The sequence below is a fragment of the Brachypodium distachyon genome, chromosome 3, assembly GCF_000005505.3.
Source record: "Brachypodium distachyon strain Bd21 chromosome 3, Brachypodium_distachyon_v3.0, whole genome shotgun sequence".
Classification (NCBI taxonomy): Eukaryota; Viridiplantae; Streptophyta; class Magnoliopsida; order Poales; family Poaceae; genus Brachypodium; species Brachypodium distachyon.
The window spans coordinates 56,434,167-56,454,994 of NC_016133.3; the positions used below are offsets into that span (position 1 = coordinate 56,434,167).

General features: G+C 49.4%; 2 protein-coding genes and 1 pseudogene across 2 annotated transcripts; 1 reads left to right on the forward strand and 2 right to left on the reverse strand.

Annotated features, from left to right (window-relative positions):
- Nucleotides 1-9,362: 9,362 nt before the first annotated feature.
- On the reverse strand, nucleotides 9,363-11,713 carry LOC104583862 (putative F-box/LRR-repeat protein At5g02700). The gene is made up of 4 exons (XM_014900290.2): nucleotides 11,556-11,713; nucleotides 11,277-11,472; nucleotides 10,279-11,173; nucleotides 9,363-10,156 (listed from the first exon to the last, which is right to left on the reverse strand). Exons 2-4 carry the CDS (start codon nucleotides 11,307-11,309, stop codon nucleotides 9,633-9,635), a joined length of 1,452 nt encoding a protein of 483 aa, XP_014755776.1. The 5' UTR covers nucleotides 11,310-11,472; nucleotides 11,556-11,713; the 3' UTR covers nucleotides 9,363-9,632.
- A 2,078-nt stretch (nucleotides 11,714-13,791) lies between these two features.
- LOC100842354 lies at nucleotides 13,792-15,555 on the reverse strand (annotated as a pseudogene).
- Nucleotides 15,556-17,978: 2,423 nt separating this feature from the next.
- Nucleotides 17,979-20,357, forward strand: LOC100842660 (zinc finger protein CONSTANS-LIKE 16). The gene is made up of 2 exons (XM_024460875.1): nucleotides 17,979-19,489; nucleotides 19,580-20,357. Exons 1-2 carry the CDS (start codon nucleotides 18,374-18,376, stop codon nucleotides 19,808-19,810), a joined length of 1,347 nt encoding a protein of 448 aa, XP_024316643.1. The 5' UTR covers nucleotides 17,979-18,373; the 3' UTR covers nucleotides 19,811-20,357.
- Nucleotides 20,358-20,828: the final 471 nt, after the last annotated feature.

The following is a 20,828-nucleotide window of genomic DNA, read 5'->3' on the forward strand; positions in this document are numbered from 1 at the left end:
TCCCATCGACTCCGGGTATTGGACGCTGCTCTTCATCCCTGTCGGACACCCCGCACCCGCCATCGCCGCGAATGGAAAGCCTACCTCCGGGCTCCGGGCATGGAGCAAGCGAGGAACCGAGAGGGCGAATGCCGTACACTGCGGCCGGGTCGGGCGGAGCGCCACCACGTCGTGGGACGGGCCGCACGGGCGACGCCGACTGCCGCCGGGTCGTCGTCTGAACGTTGGGCGGGTCCAGGACGGAGGCGGCGTGGCGAGATCCGGGCTGGAGGTGGACGCCTCCACGAGACCTGGACTGAGGCTGAACGTGGACATGGGGACGAAGCCGCCCTCTGCTGCATCCGCAGCCAGTGAGGAAAGAGATGAGAGAGAATATAAATTACTAGAGAGAAGACGAAAGCTACAGCATGGACAAGGGCAGAGCTGGCGTTGAACGGGAACAACAATCTGCCCTCCACCGGCGAACGGGAACAGCAACATGAAGTGGAGAGAAATGTGAGAGAGGCAGAGGAGGGAGGCGACTTAGGTGGGGAGAGAGAGATGGAACCAAAGGGTGTAAATTTGGTGGCCTGCGCGTTGAATCTAATATAATCTAAGGGTGTAAATGAAAAATGTGCAACTGCTAGATCCCTCAAAATCTTGTGGCTCATAAGAGCATCTCCAACAGCATACCCATGTTTGGATACCCAAAACCAAATGTGCAACAGGTTTGGGGCAGTGCCCGACGGGAGCACCGGCAGCGGCGGCGCCGTCTTCTTCAAGTGCGACGGCGGCCAGCGGGCCTTGGGGAAGCCGCGGAGGGGCGGGAAAGCAGGGTGGGGGCGGCCTCGGTTGTCGCGGAGGCAAAGAGGACGAGTAGCATCGGTCGGCAGAGCCGGGCATCGACACCGGTCAAGCGGGTCGGGGGGTGGAGCTCGGGCAGCGCCTGCTGCGCTTGTCGAGGCGAGGAACGGCGGCGGGGAGGTGCTCAGTGGCGAGGCGGACCGGCCGGCAGTGTGGGGCGACGTCGGCGCGGTCTAGTGGCCGGAATCGGAGCCGGCGCCAACGGGTTGGAAGGTGGGGGGGGGGGGGGGAGCTGAAACTTCCGTTTTCGTGGCAGTTGGGTTCCCGCGTGGATATGGGTAGCTACCCATAGTCTAGCTGGGAATACCCATATTTGGGTATTGGGGGCTAAAATATGGGGAGTTACCTAAAAAAAATTGGGTATCCGGCAAATATGGGTATGCTGCTGGAGCTTCTTTTGGGGCAAAATACCCATATTGACGGTTTTTGGGTATTCTGGGCAAATATGGGTATGTTGTTGGTGATGCTCTAAGGTCTTAGTGCATGAGTTCACCTGAGGAGCTTAGTGCATTGCATATGTCCCCGACCTACAGAAGGAAAAATGTCCGGTACTGATTATTACATTTTACATTATTGGATGAACATTGAAGGAAGAAGGAACTATTAAACAGTCCATGAACCCATTCATGAATGTGTATAGTGTAGCATCAGAGAGATTACCATAACTGAACACAATGTTCGTTTTGATCTAGCCTCATGTACAGTTTTAGCTCATGCATTCTAGTCATCTAGGTGAACTGCTAAAATCATGGGCGCAATAAAACCTTCCAAGATTGGAACATGCACACACCCCCGTACACACTTTGATTCGCCTAATAAAACAACACATTGCACCATAGTTCTGATGAAGGGATGATTTCTCAAACCATCAGATGATCCACTCACTCTACGATATCTGCACAAAGTTCAGAAGGGAAAAGGGGAGGGGAGACAGATGCGGTCAATATTAATTCTGAACATTCATACAACACATTCGAAAAATAACAGCATGTTGATATTATTGGTTTATTTGTCTCAGACCTGCAATAAAATATAAAATAATATTATGATATTGTATAGTAAATCAATGTAGAGAACTCGAAAACCTGAAGAAGAGTCAAGAAGAAAAGAAGCACCAGCAGAACCGGGAAAGAAGAAAAGAAGCTCCAGCAGAAACAGGAATTTTGTTTACATTTGCGTCGAGTTAATTTATAACATCATCGTCCGATTAGATCAACGAAATCTGAATAACAACGTTTTCATTTCCAAACTTCATGGCTACAATTCAAAACATAAACTCACTTGGATATATGAATCAAACACCGCAGGATCACCACAACTACATAGAGGCCTAACCTGCTCATTTAGAGCAATTGGGAGCAGATAGTGCTATTTCATTCCATCGAGAGTAGGAGGCAATGAGCTACGCAATAAGGTATTGTCTCATATAGAGGAATACAGAGAACTAAAGACGCAAACACGGCTACAGAGAAGCTTATTAAAATGAAAATGGCAACACGACCAAAGAATGGGTCTAGCTTAATATAGAAACAACAACAACACGTACAACCTAAAAAAGTTCCCTATGTACTCCCGGTAGCCTTTACCTAAACCGTTATAAATTTTTTTCTGAAAGGAACGACTCCGACCTCTGCATCAAGTGATGCACACGGCCAATTTTACTGCAAAGTTGTAAAGAGTCATATAGTTCAGCAATCGGAGATCGTGGATGCAAAGATAAGCCAGCGAAATAAATCAAACATAGCGAGTCGATGCATTAAGTCGTCTAGTAGACCGTCAGCCAGCCCGATTGAAGGCCTAAACCGTTATAATGTTCAAAACTATTATGTGTAGTCATTAAGAGAACACAAGACTGTAATCGGGGAGGTTCATTCTTGAGGGAGTGGTTTTGATTCATGAAATGCTGCATGATTTGGATAGATCAAAGGAACAGGGTATTCTGCTAAAATTGGATTTCGAGAAGGCTTACGATAAGGTGAGGTGGCCGTTTTTGGTGGAAGTGCTTGAGAGGCGTGGCTTCTGTACTCAATGGATCAGTTGGATCAGGGCTGCGGTTGAATCGGGAAAAGTGTGCATTAATTTGAATGGTGAGAATGGTGATTTCTTCCGCACGTTTAGAGGGCTACGGCAGGGGGATCTGTTGTCACCATTGCTCTTTAATTTGGTAGGCGATGCGCTTGGTGCTATGCTGAAAGCTGCAAAAGAGGCCGAGCATGTGCGGAGCCTGGTGTCTCATCTCATTCCCGGTGGGGTCTCACACCTGCAATATGCCGATGACACAGTGTTGTTCCTTAATTATGATGATCATTCTGTGCGCAATGTGAAGTTTCTGCTGTATTGCTTTGAAGAGTTGTCTGGTTTGAAGATTAATTATCACAAGAGTGAGGTTTTCGTATTAGGGGTGGAGGAGGAGGATCAGAAGCACATTGCTGACATTATGAATTATCAAGTTGGGTCATTCCCCTTGAAATACCTAGGCATTCTGGTGGCTCCTAAAAAGCTTACTCTTGATCAGCTCTCAGGGGCAGTGAGGAAGGTGGAGAAGCGTCTTGAGAATTTGCAGAGTGTCAATCTTTCCTATGGGGGCAGGAAGATCCTAATTGACTCGTGCCTAGATAATTTTCCTACTTACATCATGGGTTTTTATAAGCTCCACAAGGGTCTTCATGGTCACATTGACTCCATTCGTGCAAAATTCCTTTGGGAAGGCATTGGTGAGAAAAGGAAATATCACATGATCCGGTGGGAGGATTCGTGTCGGCCTAAGGAGTTTGGTCGGATGGGCTTCATGAATAGTAGGGTTCGTAACGTGGCTTTACTTCTAAAATGGATTATGAAGTTGGAAAGTGGCGACCAAGATCCGAGTTGTCTGCTTCTGCGAGCTAAGTACCTGGGAGAGGGGGGCTTTTTTCAATCTACTGGAGCAGGGGCGTCGCAGTTTTGGAAAGGCCTTCATGCCATTAAGCAGTGGTTCTGCATTGGGAGTACATATGTGGTGGGCAACGGTCGTTGGGTGCGTTTCTGGGAGGATGTGTGGGTAGCAGAGGTCCCTCTCAGTGTACCTTTCTTTCGGCTCTTCTGTTGTTGTGAGCAGCAGGAGGAAGCGGTGGCAAAGGTGCTGGGGGACAGGACATACACCTTTCTTTTCGCCGGTCTTTTGGACCCGAGGAGCAGGAAGAGTGGCGGAAGCTCTGTCTCATCTTGAATAATGTGCAGTTCACAAATGGGTGTGATCGTGCATATTGGTGTCTATCAAAAGATAAAAAATACTCTACACACTCTCTGTATTTGGAAATGCTTCACTCTAGGGTGCAAGATTCTGAGATGATGGATCTCTGGAAGGCAAGTTTTCCTCTCAAACACAAGATCTTTGTGTGGCTCGGGATCCGGGGGCGGATTCAAGTTACAGAAGAGCTGGTCATAAAAGGTTGGCCAGGTGAGCGGGGCTGTAAGCTTTTTGCCCCATTGCTTCCTTTATGTGGGTTATTCTGCAAGATAGCTTCGGTTGGCCTGCTGCACCTCAATCCTTTGGTGATTTTAGGGTGCTTTGTTTGCTTAAGGGGGGTCCGAGTAGGCAAATGGTGGTCCTTGTTAGCGGCAGTAGATTGGTCTCTGTGGCTCATGAGGAATGATTTTGTTTTCAATCAGAAAATCTGCTCTTCTCCTTTACAGGTGGTGTTCAAGGCGATGGGGTTTCTTATTGGTTAGAAAACTCTACTCCATGAGAGGCGCCGAGATCCGACGATGAAGATGGTGGCTCATGTGCCGGAGGTTTTGCAACTTTGTGTGCTGGAGGAGAAGGAACGTAAGCTAGCGTCTTTGGTGTCTGCTAGTTGATCGGTTGAACTTGCTATGCTTAGCTGCTGTGTTTCTGTAGTCGTCAGGTTGCCTGGTTTTGGCTTGTGTTGTCTGTATGGGTGGTGAATTAATGTTGCTGCTTATCCAGTTGTGCCTGACTATGTATGACTATGGCTTTCTTAATAAAGCCGGGCAAATAGCCTTTCTCTAAAAAAAAAGAGAGAACATAAGACATGGGATAATATAGAGTTTAAAAAACATTGGGTACTACATGTCAGCTCCTTGCATTTGCTTTCTCTTAACTCCAAGAGAAATAAACAAAACAGATATGTGTGGCCTAAAGGATCAAATGTTCAGAACTGAAATCACTTGTGTTCCTTGTTCCTTAATTTCCCTTCAGGGTAAAATGGGTTGTTAATGCAGATTTCCAACATCATCATCAAGCATGTTACACAGTCGATCAAACTATGGAAACTGAAGGGAAAATTGACTTTCTAGTAAACTGACTGTAGGATGTGATGGTCTCTCCGAGACTCTGACTCAACGAGGCAAAGGCATGTCCAGGACTCCAAGGAGTGTGCTGACGATGTCGTCGAGCACATCGCCAAGGGGCGCGCTAGGGGCGCCGGCGTGGCCGACGGTGGCGAGCGCGGCACTGACCGAGGCGAGGCCTGGGTCCTCGCCCCTGCCGACGGTGCCGCTGGAGAGCTCTACCTGCACGGCCTTCTCCCCGGGCGCGAGCACCCCCACGTTGAACAGTCCTCTTCCTTGATATCAAACTCGATTGCAGTTATAAAATCAAGATCAATTGGGCAATAAACACATCATGCGTGATAAAAGAAGGTACGGTTCAATATAGGAATTTCACAAACCTCAGCAAATCCCCAAAACAAAAAAATCAAGAAGGACAAAAGCACATATCTGCAGTACCTACACAGCGGCTACAGAACGAAGTTTCACGTTTCCAGCGAAAACAGTAAATCCCCGAAGGTAGCATCCGCCACCAAGAACCTTAGCCAGAATAACCACACCTACGACGGACAAGGATTTTTGGCTCATGGGACCTAGTGCTCTCGGGTAGATTAGGCCAGTCATTGCCCTTATTTTCTCCGTGCATGTCGGGTTGGGATCCAGCTTTTTGGCCCAGTATGCTGTATTGCACAGTGCAAAATATTGGACCGGCCCAGGTGTGCGTTGCTGTGAACGTTTGAATTTCCGCCTCCGGACCTATTTGTTTTTTGGGGTTGGCACATGTAACGTTTGAATTTCTCCCTACGGGCCTATTTGTTTTTTGGGGTTGGCACATGATACTCGGTGGAGATCGTGGGCCGGTACATGTTGGACCTGGCCGACGTGGGGGACTTGGACCTTGTGATCGATCGACCAAGACCACGTCGCCCGTAAAATATCCCCCTCTCTCTCGATCGATCCAGATCACGACGACTTCTCTCCTCGCCGCCGCCCCCGCTTCTCCCGTCGATCCAGATCATGAAGCAGGCGTCCGGGACGCCCTGGTCCCGTCGACCGCCCCCGACCCCGTCTCCTCGAAAAAATCGTCGCCGGTGACTCCATCCCCCCCCCCCCCCACTGGCGGTGGATCTAGAGGAACCACGCGGGTCTGCATCGCCCACAAACCAAGGACCACCTGTGCGTGTCGGCGTCGCCAATGAGCACCCGCGCATGTCCCCGTCACCAGGCTCCAATTCCGGCGTGCGGGTGTCTTGATGTGTTGGTTGCAGAGGTGGTTCAATAGGCAGGTCGGTCTTCGTCGCCGAATCCGGATCTCCCTCCAACTCCGGCCGCGCAAATCTTCGTCCTCCAGCACTGGAGGAGGCCACCGTGAAAGAGGTGGGAGGATGGGGAAGAAGGCTTGAGCTTTGATTTTTTGTTTTGATTTAGCTTGGGCTTTGAATCAATACGCCAATTCTGCCTCCGGATCTGGGTTTGATTTAGGTTTAAAAAATTTTGGTGGTCAGCCCGGTCAGCTGGAGCCACAACAATTTCTGAGTTTAATGATGTGTTCTTCATTATTTTTTCCGAGTAATGATGTTGTGATATGTTCTTCATGATATATTCCTTGGTGTAAACTGTTCTTCGTGAGATTTTTTAGTATGGTGATGTGTTCTTGAAATTTGATCGTGTGCTGATGACGAGCTTAATTGATCTCCGTGAGATTTGTTCGTCTGATTGATGCACAATATTTCTCATGTTTCGCCGTCTTCCTCTCGGCCGGCCCCACCATGGCCGTACCTGCCGCTGGGGAAGAGGTCGGGAGGTGGCTCGGACCAAGCGTGCACCTGCGTGCGGAGAGATGGACAAGACACGCAAGGTGTGCCGGCCCAGGATATTCCCAGTGGCGGAGCTGGGCCGAAAAGGCAAGCTATAGATTAATTGATGCGAGGTGTCAGACCCCCAGCGGAAATACCGGAAGATATTCATAGTAAGGGCTGGTCAGCCGGAGCAGTCGGATCGGGAAATGCATGGCCGAGATACCAGGATCCCTGGATCCCGAGAGCTAAATGGAACATCCGCACCTACAACCATCAATAGCCGTAAGAACAGATGGAACCCTAGCCAAAATACCTACTCCGACCGCCATGAATATCTGCAAGAAGTACAGTACCTCAGTGGAGGCTGGCGAACCCGATGACAGCTACAAACCAATGGCCAGAGGACGCCGAGGTCAGGAAGAGGAGATGGAGCGACAACGGGAGACGCCGTGGTGGAGGAAGAGCGACGACGGGGGACGCTATGGTCGAGGAACCGAACCGAGAGAGCAGTGCCCCACCGGGGGAGTATATATGGACGCCATGCGAAGCCACCAGAATGACGGTTCTCATCTCCAATCGGCGCTCGGACTCTCGAACCATCCGCAGAGCCAGCGCATCCATGGGCGTAAACACGCGTCGGCGCGCATGCAACACAGCTCACGTCAGAGCGCTGACATCGGTCCAGAACTAATAACGGAAGCCCACCGTCCCAAAAAAGAAAAGAAAAACGGCCCCTTCCCTAACAGATTGCTGCGTGGAGCGCTCACCGGCCTTAGGATTTGAATCTTATATGCAACTTTAACCCCTAGCTTCTTCTTTTTTGAGAGAGAGAATACGATCCAACACTTTATTGATTACGGAACATCATTACAGAGAGTTTCCCGGATACAATCCGGGCTACATAGTCTGAAAACACGAGAAACAACCTGTGCCGCGGAGCGAGCTAAAACATGTGCCGATTCATTACTAGAACGAAAAACATGCCGAAAACTAACAGAAGAGCAGGTCGCGGCCAGAACTTTGATCTCTTGGACAACCACGCCGATCAGACTCCGGTCCACTAGCGGGGACTGAACACGCTGAATCAGTGAAAGACAGTCAGACTGAATGATAATATTGTTGTAGCCTTCCCCTATCGCCAGAGACAGAGCACGGCGCATAGCCATGGCCTCAGCGAGCTCCGGTTGGACCACATCCTTGATCAATTCACTGCAGGCCATCAGGCAAGCTCCGATGTGATCTCTAATTAGCACTCCAACACCCATATTGCCGGCTGACTGAAAAATGGCAGCATCAACATTAACTGAAACCCAACCATCCGGCGGCGGAGACCAACGACGGACAGAAGAAGAAACGGTCTCACGCCTGAGAGAGGTAGGTTGCAGAAGATGGACGTCAATCAAATCCAAATACGCCTTAGCCTGGATGGCCACCGATCGAGGAGAACGCATTGCTTCTCCGTTGCGGACTGCATTGCGAGCCTCCCATAAATGCCAGATAACAGTGGTGATCACAGCCCTTTGTCTGTGGCTAGACCGAGCAATGCAATCCAGAACCCAGTGCTTGCAAGTAACGAAATTTCTTCTTTGCAGCTGCAGATCATATTCAGATTTAATGTGATGCCAGACCTCAACCGCAAACTGACAAAAGAGAAAGGCATGTTCTGTACTCTCCGCACGATTGCAATAAACACATGCATCATCAGCTGGGATGTGTCTCAAACGAAGCTGAAGACCTGAAGGGAGAAAATCATGCGCAAAGCGCCAAAAGTTAATCTTCATCTTACCAAGCACCTTAATCGCCCATAGTTGATTTCAGAGACTGCCCTCCATGGCCGAAGAGGACAAGCCACGTCCAGTTTTGCTCAGATCACAAGCATTCGCCGAGCGAGCTAAATGGTAAGCTGACCGAACGGAATATATCCCGAACTTGGTGTAAGGCCAGCTGAGAAAATCATCGCCAATACGGCTGCTAAGAGGAATCTGGAGAATCCGGTCAGCAATAGAAGTGTGAAACACTAAGGTACATACATGTATAATATACTCCAACTACTTTTTGAGACAATACTCAATTTATTTTTGCAAGCTTCCAACATGAGCTATGGAGTTCATTAGTTCTCTCACAATAACCGTTGACTTGCAAACCATATTAGTACTAGTTCTAGAAAAAAACTGCCACTACTTTTTGGGACAATACCCAATTTGTTTTTGCAAGCTTCCAATGTGAGCTATGGAGTTCCTTAGTTCTCTCACAATAACAGTTGACTTGCAAACCGATTAGTACTAGTTGTAGAAAAAAACTTGCTGCCTTCTCCTAAGCAAGGATTACTCTCACAATAACCGTGGAAAGTTTAAATCAGGGAATGGAACTGTAATAATCATGCCACAGTCCACTTACTAAAAACTTACTAAAGGGAGCATCAGAAATATCAAAATATACAAAACATGGCAATTGAAGGGGATAAAAACTTACTAAAGGGAGCATCAGAAATATCAAAATACTCAAAACATGGCAATTGAAGGGGAAACAGAAGTGTACACACACACACACACAGTAACTATTGAGTTATGGAGTTCAGGAACTCCTTCCAACTACGGCGTGTTTGGGACAGCTCCACTACACAAACTTGCCCCAAACACCTCTTAACTCCATATTTAGGTGAAGTGGAGTAGGACAACCCTTACATAGAATGATATTACAATGCATCTCATTTTCATTTATCTAGGACCGGAAGTGAACCACAGCAGGCCAAGCCGTTCCCAATTCTTCTACAATATGCTTCCTCTCCATGTCGTTCTGTGGATATCTTATCGGACTATCTTTGTTCTTGGAATCCAAGTCTTTACAGCGCTTGCACGCCTTCTTGTCATGTAGAGATATCTCTTCCAAGTTCACCGCAGCTTCCAGGACACACCTGATGTACTGCATGAAGTTATCGTCGGGTTGGAAGCCATAGATGGTGAGCTTGGCAAGATTCATATGCCTGAAACCAGAAACAGATGGCTTCCACTCCACGTTTAATTTGTTACAATACCCCTCTGCCTTCCGACGCTCCTTGTCTGTCACCATGTGGCACCAATGATCCCATACTGTGATGCATAGCTCCTTAAGGAAGGGTGCAGCTTGAAGAATGAACATTGTCCAAGCAATATCACATCCTTCAGGAAGATTGTCCAGATCCACAAGCCATAGTTTGCCAAGCACAGGCGCAAGCAGTTTCGGGCATTCTGGTAGAACCCAAATCTGGGATGGAAGAAGCAAATTAAGAATTTAGGGGATGCTGCAAATAAACTAAATTACACTGTTACATTTAACCATATCATAGAGTGGGAATGAGACAGATGACTGAAGTGAAGTGAGTACCTTTTTTCACTTTGGAAATCGAGATGCAGTTCACTTATGGAGGGGAAGTTAGCAAGGACCTGACTTAATTCGAGAGCCCTGTCCGAACGGACAGCTGTTCTAGTGAGGCTTAGCTTTGAAAGCTGGGGGACAAAACCAAAAGACAGCGGTTGATCTTCGTAACACCAATTATTATAGCTCACTTGTTGCAGTTTTGGTAGATAGGTGAGCTTAACTGTCTCAAATTTCCCATAGTCGATCTCAAGCTCAATGAGTTGATCATGTTCTATTTGCAGCACGGAACGGGTCCCTGTGTCGCAGTAGGTTAAATGAAAAGACTGCAAGCGCTTGCATGTGCTGAGGATGTTGGGGATGTCCAGTTCACCAAACGACATATTGTGCAGCCATAGGCTTGTGAGGCCAGGAAATGCATCCGGACAAGCGTCAAGAATAGTATTGAACTTCTTGGCAGAGTCGAGGCGATCAGCAGGAGTGCAGTACTGGTACTTAATCTTCTCTGTCATGATCTCAATCTCAGCTTTCTCGACCTTCTGGGTTGCCATGGCACGGGCAAAAGATTTGACGATGGATAGGAAGTCATAATGCCTCAAGACGAATCTGACCTTGAGCTTGCGGATAGGGATTTCGGGGGACCTCGTGCTCAAGATGTTCTCTGTTACATCAGCCACGGCGCCATTGATCCGGACCAAGTCGCGGAAGCTTCCGTAGTAAGCGAGGGAATAAATGTCGACGTCGATGTGCGAGAGCATGGTGGGGAGCTTCAGCATTCGCTTCGAGAGGATGCAAGTCCTGAGGGCGTCGAGCGTCTCCACCCTCTCCAGGACGTTGAGCAGAATGTCGTCAGGCAGCGTGCTAAACCTGTCTCCGTTGCTAGTGGCAGCTTCATTGCAAGTTGCCTTCTATGCATGGCATTTGTAGCAGGAGAAAGAACAACAAATTAGCCTCGAGATGAACCAATTAACGCGAAGGAAGAACAGCGGGATCAAAAGAAGAAGCACTTACATTGCGGCTGCGGCGACCCTTTCTGTTCTTCATGGCTGATCCGAGAATGAAAACCTGGGATGATTGGTGTTCCTTCCCGTGACAATTGCGGGCGCCGCCTTATTTGATCGATGGACGCCTAATCCTCCTCCTCCTCTCTTTATTTAGGGCGGCGCGATCCGACTATTCGCCGGCTCTCCTCCAAAAGGACTCCTTACTGTCCCGATTGCAGAAGGAAATCAGCACGTCCGCCAACAGCTTCCTTGAAAAATATTTCGCGAAAAACGCAAATAGACATACCTCTGGGTCTGACAAAGCAGGCGGAGTGGGCGCAAGGGCTCGGACTATCGCCGGCAGGCCGGCGGCTAGGGCCGGCTGGGGGTGGGGAGGGGGGAGCCGGGGACGGGGGCTGCGTGTTTTTTTTTTTTTGAGAACAGGGGGGCGGTGTGGTGGTTGATAGGTAGCGGCGGTACTAGGATCCAGGGTTCATCTTCTATGTAAGAGTTTGGGCCAACAGGCCGGAATAGGCCCAGCAACCCATGATTAAACCTGTCGCCGGCCGGCCGGCGGCGAGGGCCGTCTGGGGCGGAGGCTGTTGGCGGCAGGAATGCAGCATCCGTGGGACTGTGGGAGGGTTCCCTCTTAGAGATTCCTCTTATGTCAACCAGTAAGATTTTGGCCGGCGGCGGAGGGCCGGCTGAGGTGGGGGGCGGAAGATGGCGGCGGCGGTCCTCGCTTCTTTAGGAGTAAACTCCGCGACGCTTCCTCTTCTTTTTTTTGTTTAGTTTTTTAGAATGCTATTTGGGCAATTGGTGACCCAGCAACAAAAAGACAGAAGATGGCCCAGTGAAAAAACGGGAAGCACCCAAAAGCTCCGCCACCGGCCCTATCGGTTATCGCATTGCAGCAGTGCAGGCAATCTCTTATTCCTATCGGTACAGACTAGGATTCGTCGTAGGCTGCACTGCTGCAACAGTGCCAAACCATTTGGGCCATTTGGCCGAATCTGTAGTGCCGGCCCAGAAAAAGGAAGACGGCCCAATGACCAACATCAAGTGTCCGTTGCCTAGAAAAAGGTCAGGTTGCGCTCAGAAAAAAAAGGTCAGGTCCTCCAAAAAAAAGTCAGGAGTGTCCAAAGAAAACTGTGAAAGAAATTCATATAACTGCAAAAGCAAATGTTGGAGAGAGTAAAGACCATCGACTGGATAAACGCAGATGAAGACAGTGCCACGGTGAGAAGTGAAGGCAGCCGCGGGCATCCGTTCTTAACTCACCCGTTTATATTGGAATAGGGTACTCGGAGTATTTATTTGTAGGAGTAATTCATTCGAATCGTCTTGGTGCCGTGTAAAGTGGTGGGTTTCAGTAAGAGCGTGCATATACTACACTGTATTTCTTAGCTCAGCCTCATAGTACCATGCATAAACTGTACTAGTACTCCAATGTGTGTACATGTTCGAATTGACCAATTACCATACGCCTCAAAAAGGAATTATCTGAGTGCGTTCCGTGCAGAAAAAACAGATGATTCTTGCCAGTACCAGGAATGACCCTGCTGGAAAACAAAGTAAAAGGCAACTGGACAGTTGCATCAATCGAGGAGTTCACATCACATGCATGGCATTATCTTGGCTAGGCGTCCATAGGATTAATCGATGAAAACATGGGAAAATTTATCTGAACGACGGCCTCCTGTCTAGAGCTGCAGAGTGCAGAGAAGGTATTTTTCTGACGAACCTGACAGAGGCACCGACCACCGAACGAACAAAAAATTAGGCAGATAAAGGGGACGGAATGACGGATGAATTACACCAAGGGAGAAGGTTAAACTTCAAGCAGCTACAAACATGTAGAATTACAGAGGAAATCATTAGAACATGACAGATTTGGTATCCCATACACAGATAGGAGCCCAAACGGCCGCGTCTTTTCTGAACCCATGCTGACCTCTCTGTCTCTATGCTACGGAGTACCTTCCAAATCAGGCAAAACGATCTGCCAGGCCTTCTCAGTAATCATCTCAAACTCAGCTGTCTCAACCTTCGGGCTGCCATGGCACGGGCAACAGATTTGCCCATGGAGAGAAAATCATGATTATTCAAGGTGAATCTGATTCTTAGTTTGCGGATACTAATTTCTGGGTTCCTTGTGCTCAAGATGTTATCTGTTATATATATGAGCAACAGCACGGTTGATTCGGATCTGACCCCAGGTGAAACCGTTGTCTTTATTGATTCGGATCAACTGACCCACAGTGAGTAAAGAAAAGGTCTTTTGTCGCAGGATATTGGATTATGAGAGCAGTAGTGTTACCGTGCTCCACGCAGATTGTATGGTAAACATAGAGCAAAAGAATATACCGAATAACTGTTGAATGTGGTACACAATACTAAATGCAGAAACGCTGAAGTCGTCACTATTACCTCAAAAGCTGTTCTACTCACAAGTCACAACTATCTAACCATGCATGTTCTTCCTCCTTGAGAGATGGTACAGTAATCATCAGGGCAGAAATCATTGCAATACATCTATCGTATGATTTTTTTAAACAACTGCATTAGAATGAAATAAACTTATAACTTATTCCAATTCAACAAGCATTTGGTTTTAACATCTGAAAAAGATGCCACAGATCTACTTTTCTAGCTTTTTTCTGCATTTGGCACTAGTACATGTTTCAGTTGAAGGAAGTACAAACACAATAACTACTGAATTATGGAGATTATCTCCTTTTTCAATTAGGACAGGAAGTGAATCACAGCAGGCGAAGCCAAACCCGACCCCTCGGTAATTTGCTCCCTCTCCTCAGCGGTCCGTGGATATCTCGATGGACAAACCTTGATCCCGGGATCCAAGTGAGCACAGCGTCCACACACCTTTCTGTCATGAAGAGATATCTCCTTCATATTGACGGCAACTTCAAAGACACGCATGACGTATCGTAGAAAGTTGTCATCAGGTTGGAAGCCGTAGATTCTGAGCTTAGCCAGATTAATGTGCTTGAAATCAGAGACAGATGGCTTCCACTTCACGTCTTCTTTCTCGCAGTAGCCATTTGCCTTCCGAAACTCTGTGTTTGTCACCATGTTGCACCAATGATCCCATACTGTGATGCATAGCTCCTTAAGGGAGGGTGCAGCTTCAAGAATGAACATTGTCCAAGACCAATCACATCCTTCTGGAAGATTGTCCAGATTCACGCGCTGCAGTTTGCTGAGCAAGGGAGTGAGCGGTTCCGGACATTCAGGAAGAACCCAGATCTGGGATTTAAAAAACAAATTAAGAATTGAGTGCAAGGTGCAAATAAATTACATTCTCAAGTGGCAACTTAAGGCTTAAGTTACTACTGTTAAATTTAAATATGACGCCTGCAGAGTGCAAAGGAACATATACGATCGAAATGAGTATCTTTTCACTTTGAAAATTCAGATGCAGATCGCTTATGGACGGGACGTTAGCAAGGAGCTGACTTAACACAAGAACATTATCCGATTCGATACCAGTTTGATTGAGGGTTAGCTTTGAAAGCTGTGGTACAAAACCAAAATCCATGGGACATTCATTACATGACCAACGACTATAGCTCACCTGTTGGAGTTTCGGTAGACATGTCAGTTCAATTCTTTCAAATTTCCCTTCACCAATCTCAAGCTCAACAAGTTGAGCATGTTCAACTTGCAGCACAGAATGGATCCCAGAATAACAGCGGGTTAAATGCAATGACTCCAGGCGCTTGCAAGTGCCAAGGATGATGGGCATGTCCAGTTCACCAAACCTCATGTTGAACAGCCACAGGCTCCTGAGGCCAGCAAATGCATCTGGACAAGCACCAAGAAAAGAATTGAACTGCTTCGCATGGTGGAGGAAATCAGCATGAGTGCAGATATGCCAGGACTTCTCAGTTCTGATCTCAAACTCAGCTGTGTCAACCTTCTGGGCTGCCATGGCACGGGCAACGGATTTGCCGATGGAGAGGCAATCATGCTTAGTTTGCGGATACTAATTTCTGGGCTCCTGGTTCTCAAGATGTTATCTGTTATATGAGTCACAGCACGGTTGTTTCGCATCAACTGACCCCAGGTGAAACTGCTGTCTATATTGTGGTGAGACATAATGGAATCAAAACTTATGAAGAAGTGCGAGAGCATAGCGGGGAGATTCAGCATTTGCTTCGAGAGGATGCAAGTCCTTAACGCATCAGCTGTGTCCACCTCTCCAGAATGTTGAGCAAGAGGTCATTGGGCAGCTTGCTAAGCCTGTCTTCCATGCAAGCTGCTTTCTGCATCGCCTTTAGAAGGAAATTACTAACCAACAGGTGAAGGATGAATCGATCAACGCGAAGGAACAAAAGATTCGACAGGTACTTACAATGCGCCTGCGGCGTCCGTTCTTGTTCTTCATGGCTTCAACGGATCAACAACTGGGCCTATTGGTGTTTCCCTGCTGTGACAACAGCGGCGCCTCCTCCTCTATTTACTTACGCCGGCGCAAGACCAGAAAATCCTCGTCTCTCCTGAAAAAATTGGAGGAGAGGGAGGAGGATTCCGACCGGGATTAACTCCTTTTCGAGTCCGCCTCCAATGCAAACAGAAATTGGTCGTCCTCCTGTCCCAATTGCAGAATGAAATCGACTCCTCCAGCTCCGGCTCCCTTCAAATTGTTTCGCGGAAAACGCAAATAGACATAGCTCGGCGGCTGGCTGGCGGACAGCAGAATTTCGCCGGCGGTGCTGGGTTGGGGCCGGGGAACCCGGATGGGAAGATGGCGGCGGCGGCGGCGGCGATGAACTGGACAGATCGTAGGCGCAGTGCCGAACCGTTTGGGCCAATCGGCCGAATCTATAGTACCGGCCCAGCAACACGTGAATAACCTTAAATAAAAGGAAAAACGGCCCAACGACCATAACATCTTAAGCCAGGAGTGTCAAAAAAAAACTGCGAAAGAAATTCAGAAAGAAAATTTCATACTGCTAAGTATCCGTGCGTTGCAACGGAGACACAAATATTTCAATAATTTACGTTTCAATTATAAATTATCCATGTCCATTGACCGATCGAACTTACCTTTCCTACTGCGAAAGCAAACGAACTCAACGAAATGTTGGACAGAGTACAAAGACCATCGACAGGGACGTACAATATCGATTGGATAAACACAACCGGGCGCCCTGCCACGTCGAAGCAGATGAAGACAGTGCCACGGTGAGAAATGAAGGCAGACACCGGCAGCTGTTCCGGCCAGGAATCCAGATGCCTCGCCCAATATATCCATCCGGGTGAAACTCCGACGGCGACGCGTACCGGCCGCATGTGGCTGCCCAAGATCTGGGTTGCAAATGGATTTGGCTCTAGTCCGGAGGAGGCCCGGCCGGAGCGCGGCGACGAGCTAACCGTCTTCTTCCTCTTCCTTTCCCTCCCCGGAAGGCTGGACCGCGAGGATCCGGTCATGGGCACTCACTCCCACTTGTGCAAGCCTGACATGGATGCATGTCCCGTTGCAGGGACCAGGTAATCAGCTAGCTAGGCTCTCTCGCGCTGGAATTAGGAGTATGGATTTTTTAGATCGATCCAAAAGGCAATTTGCATGCGGTGGTTGGGGTTCAGGAAGGGACTATGAGAAATATCATGCAGACACTCACCCGTCGTTTATGTTGGAATTCAGAACTCGGAGCATCTGTTTGTGATTCAGTCGAATCGATCGTCTTGGTGCCATGTAAGTGGTGGGTTTCAGTAAGAGCATGTTCATAGTACCATGCATGAACTAGTACCCCAATGTGTGTGTACATGTTCGAATTGACCAATTGCCATTCGCCTCAAAAAGGAATTATCTGAGTCGTTGCGTGCAGAAAAACGGATTGTTCTTGCGAGGACCAGAGGAAGAGGAAGGACCCTGCTGGGAAAATAAAATGAGCAATTAGACAGTTGCATCAATCGAGGAGTTCACATCACATACATGGCATTTTCTTGGCTAGGCGTCCGTAGGATTAATCGATGAAAAACATGGGAAAATTTATCTGAACGACGGCCTCCTCCTGTCTAGAGTTGCAGAGAAGGTATTTTCTGACGAACCTGACAGACGGCACCGGCGATCGAACGAACAAAAACGGAGACAGACAAAGGGGCCGGATTATTACACCAAGGGAGAAAGGTTAAACTCGAAGCAGCTACAAACATGTAAAATTACAGAGGAAATCATCAGAACATGACAGATTTGGTGTCCCATACACAGATTGGAGTCCGTACGGCCGGGTCTTTTCTGAACCCATGCTGATCTCTCTGTCTCTCTGCTACGTTCCAAATTGAAGGCACAACGATTTGGCCTGCACATATTATTATTTTTCCCTTGGCACCAACTCAAAACCACATTTCTGCCAGCATTTCCGGAATCTAAAATCCATGGATGGATCCAATAAAGCAAATGCTCTCTTCTTCAGTGAAAAGTACGGGTCAGGGTGCATTTTTCAGGGTGGCACGACAGGTTTGGATTTGAGCTCGCGCGCAGGGGATAATATTATAACCAAAGTGCACCATTCGAAAACAGCTGCCTTTTAACCGTACGTGTCCAATGATCCCCGTACGGAGTTTCAAAAGGTACCACAAGATTTTACATGGACATGAGTTTTTTCTCCTTCCTTTTCAATTAACTGGCCGGCAAATTTCTTCGTCTCTACGTGATAGCTGATGTGGATATATGCACACATACAGGATAAAGCATGCCCTTTTCAGCCTTGACACGATGAGCTCTGCTGACGTGTCGCCTATCCCCCCGCGAGGCGGGCCCCGCCCGGAATCTGGCTGCGGCCAATCGCAGACCACGGAAACGGATAGCGTATTAGCGGTAAGCCAATCGGGTTCCGGATAAGGCCTGGCAGGCGGGTCCCACCCAGAAGAACATAAAGCGCAAAGTGCTGGCCTGCTGGGCCATGCATGCCCCCGCTCAAATAGCCCTAGAATCCGCCGATATTTCTTCGTCATTCGATCCCCGTCGCGCAAAATCTTCTCGTTTAGCTAGCTTCGCTAGCAGTGCAAATTATGGTGATGTGATTCTACTTGTACACGAAGAATTAAGCTTGTGTTTTCGTTTGTGCTGGAAGAAATTGGTTAAGCAGAGCTAGAGAGATGAGTAGCTCGGAGCGGAAGGCGGGCGGCGGCGGCGGGGCGTCGGCGGCGGTGGGGGGGAAGGCGGCGCGGGCGTGCGACGGGTGCATGCGGCGGCGGGCGCGGTGGTACTGCGCGGCGGACGACGCGTTCCTGTGCCAGAGCTGCGACACGTCCGTGCACTCGGCCAACCCGCTCGCCAGGCGCCACGAGCGCCTCCGCCTGCGGGGCGCCATGCCGATGCCGATGCCGGTCGAGGGCGGCGTGGCATCGGAGACGACGATGGCGACAAAGACGGCAACGAAGGCGAAGCGGCTGCAGGGAGGCGTGGCGTGGGCGAAGCGGAAGGCGCGCACGCGGCGGCCGCCCGTGAAGAGCGTGGGGCAGCTGCTGCTGTCGAGGCGGCTCGTAGTCCGAGTGCCCGATGATCATCAGGCGGGCGCCGGCGGAGAGTCGTCTGACGAGCAGAGAGCGGCGGCGGCAGAGGATGAGGAGGAACAGCAGCTGCTGTACCGCGTGCCCGTCTTCGACCCCGCCCTCGGCGAGTTCTGCTCGCCGCCTCCGGTCGAGGATTATTATGCCATCGGCAACGACAACGACAACGCCTTCGTGGTGGGAGAAGACACGAATAAGCAGCTGGTCGGCCCGGCATCATCGTCATCTCCCGTTCAGGAGCTCCCCGATTGCTTTGCGAGTTTCGGGCCGACGGACGCGGAGCTGAGGGAGTTCGCGGCGGACATGGAAGCGCTCCTGGGCGGCCAAGACGCCCTGGGCGGCAACGAGCAGCTGATGGCCGAGGACTCGTTCTACATGGAGGCGCTAGGGCTCGTCTCGCCGCTGTCAGGAGATCACAAGGGCGTCGACGCCGGGCGACCTGTCAAGGTGGAGACCGATGGCGGCGCCAGACGCAGCAGCCCGCCGACATTGGTGGACGACGACGACGGCAGTTTCGAACACAAGGCGGCGACGGCGAGCTACGGCGAGGCTGCGGATGCGGGGTTCTTGAAGCGGAGCCTGGATCTGAGGCTAAACTACGAGGCGGTCATCGAGGGCTGGGGCAGCTCGCCGTGGACCGACGGCCGGCGCCCGCACGGCGGGCAGCTCGACGACCTGCTACTCCACGACCACTACTACTCGGTCCGAATTCCATTCTGTGCACTTCATTATACTCGATTCCGGGCGTGTAAATGACTGTACACAGCACATATGATTTTTGTGTGCGCGCAGGGCATGTGGACGGCAGCGGCGGGAGGGGGACGGGCGGCGAGGCCAGCGGCGGACGACGGCGGGTGGCGGGAGGCGCGGGTGTCGCGGTACAGGGAGAAGCGGCGGACGCGGCTCTTCGCCAAGAAGATACGGTACGAGGTCCGGAAGCTCAACGCCGAGAAGCGGCCCCGGATGAAGGGCCGGTTCGTCAAGCGACCCGCCGGAGCCGCCCCGTGCGCCGTCGTCGCCTAAGCCGGTGCCCCGGCCGTTTGCGTGCGGCGTGCGCGCGTGTCGATCGATCGATCCACACGGATGGATTGACAACAGTCGCGGGGCAGGAATGCATGCATGGAATTACGGAACCAACAACACACACAAAACACAATTTGTCGAAGCTGCTTTTAATTTAGTGTAGGTACGTCTGTTTTTTTTCTTTTCTCGTCACGTACGGCTCGTCCGTTTTTTCCCCCTCGACCGGGCATGATTTCCTCGTCGGAGATCGCAGCTGGTCCAGGCCGGGATCGACTGAATTGTCTTCTTAGCTCGCATGCGCGCTGTGGCTAGCTAGTGAGAAATGGTTTGTCTTTATTAATTTTGGCAGGTTTTGAAACCTCTTTTACTGTCGCGCTCAATGTTACATGTAAATTTGTACACGGTGTTCATGCATGCGAATTTTGTAGAGCCACCACTCGCGACAAGCTAGTGTTTTGTAATAAAATAATAAATTAACATACGGAATATGTAACTTTGCTGTCGCGCGAGTCGTGACTCTTGTGTGTCAGTGTATGTAAATTACACATTCCAATTGTGTCCGCGGCAAAGTGTCAAAGGTTACCCGTGGTTAATTTTGTCTCTTTCAACTTATTTTCTAGTAGTTGCGTTCTACCTTAACTAGTTTTTCCCATCCGGAGCACAACACCTCAAAAACAACTTGATCTACTGTAGAATCACCTCCAAGAAATACTTAGCGGTGGAGCCGACGGTGTATGGAACGACGGTTCTTCGGTTTTATTTCCGTCCACATGGAGCTAGTGGATCTCGTTGTTTGTACTTCTTTTATTTTGGTCTTTTTTCTCGTTGGTTCGACGAGGGGATCAGAGGTTTCACGAACTGTTAACTCATGTGACTTTTCAAAAACTACATATGAGGTTACTCTAACATGTGCACATCTGGTGTTGAGCAATTTTATCACTAGGTACACATGAAAAGACATCAAGATACTGACCATGATGGATTGATCTAGAGATCTTGACTTCAAGGTTTCTTGTTG

What these genes read in the sequence shown, in the direction of transcription:
- LOC100842660 (XM_024460875.1), top strand. Translation starts at nt 18,374, where the DNA reads ATGAGTAGCTCGGAGCGGAAGGCGGGCGGCGGCGGCGGGGCGTCGGCG. An exon ending in TCCACGACCACTACTACTCG is followed by an intron (nt 19,490 to 19,579) that starts GTCCGAATTCCA and finishes GTGTGCGCGCAG; the next exon opens with GGCATGTGGACGGCAGCGGC.
- LOC104583862 (XM_014900290.2), bottom strand. Translation starts at nt 11,309, where the DNA reads ATGAAGAACAGAAAGGGTCGCCGCAGCCGCAAT. An exon ending in AGGGTCGCCGCAGCCGCAAT is followed by an intron (nt 11,174 to 11,276) that starts GTAAGTGCTTCT and finishes TGCCATGCATAG; the next exon opens with AAGGCAACTTGCAATGAAGC. An exon ending in TCTCGATTTCCAAAGTGAAA is followed by an intron (nt 10,157 to 10,278) that starts AAAGGTACTCAC and finishes TTCTTCCATCCC; the next exon opens with AGATTTGGGTTCTACCAGAA.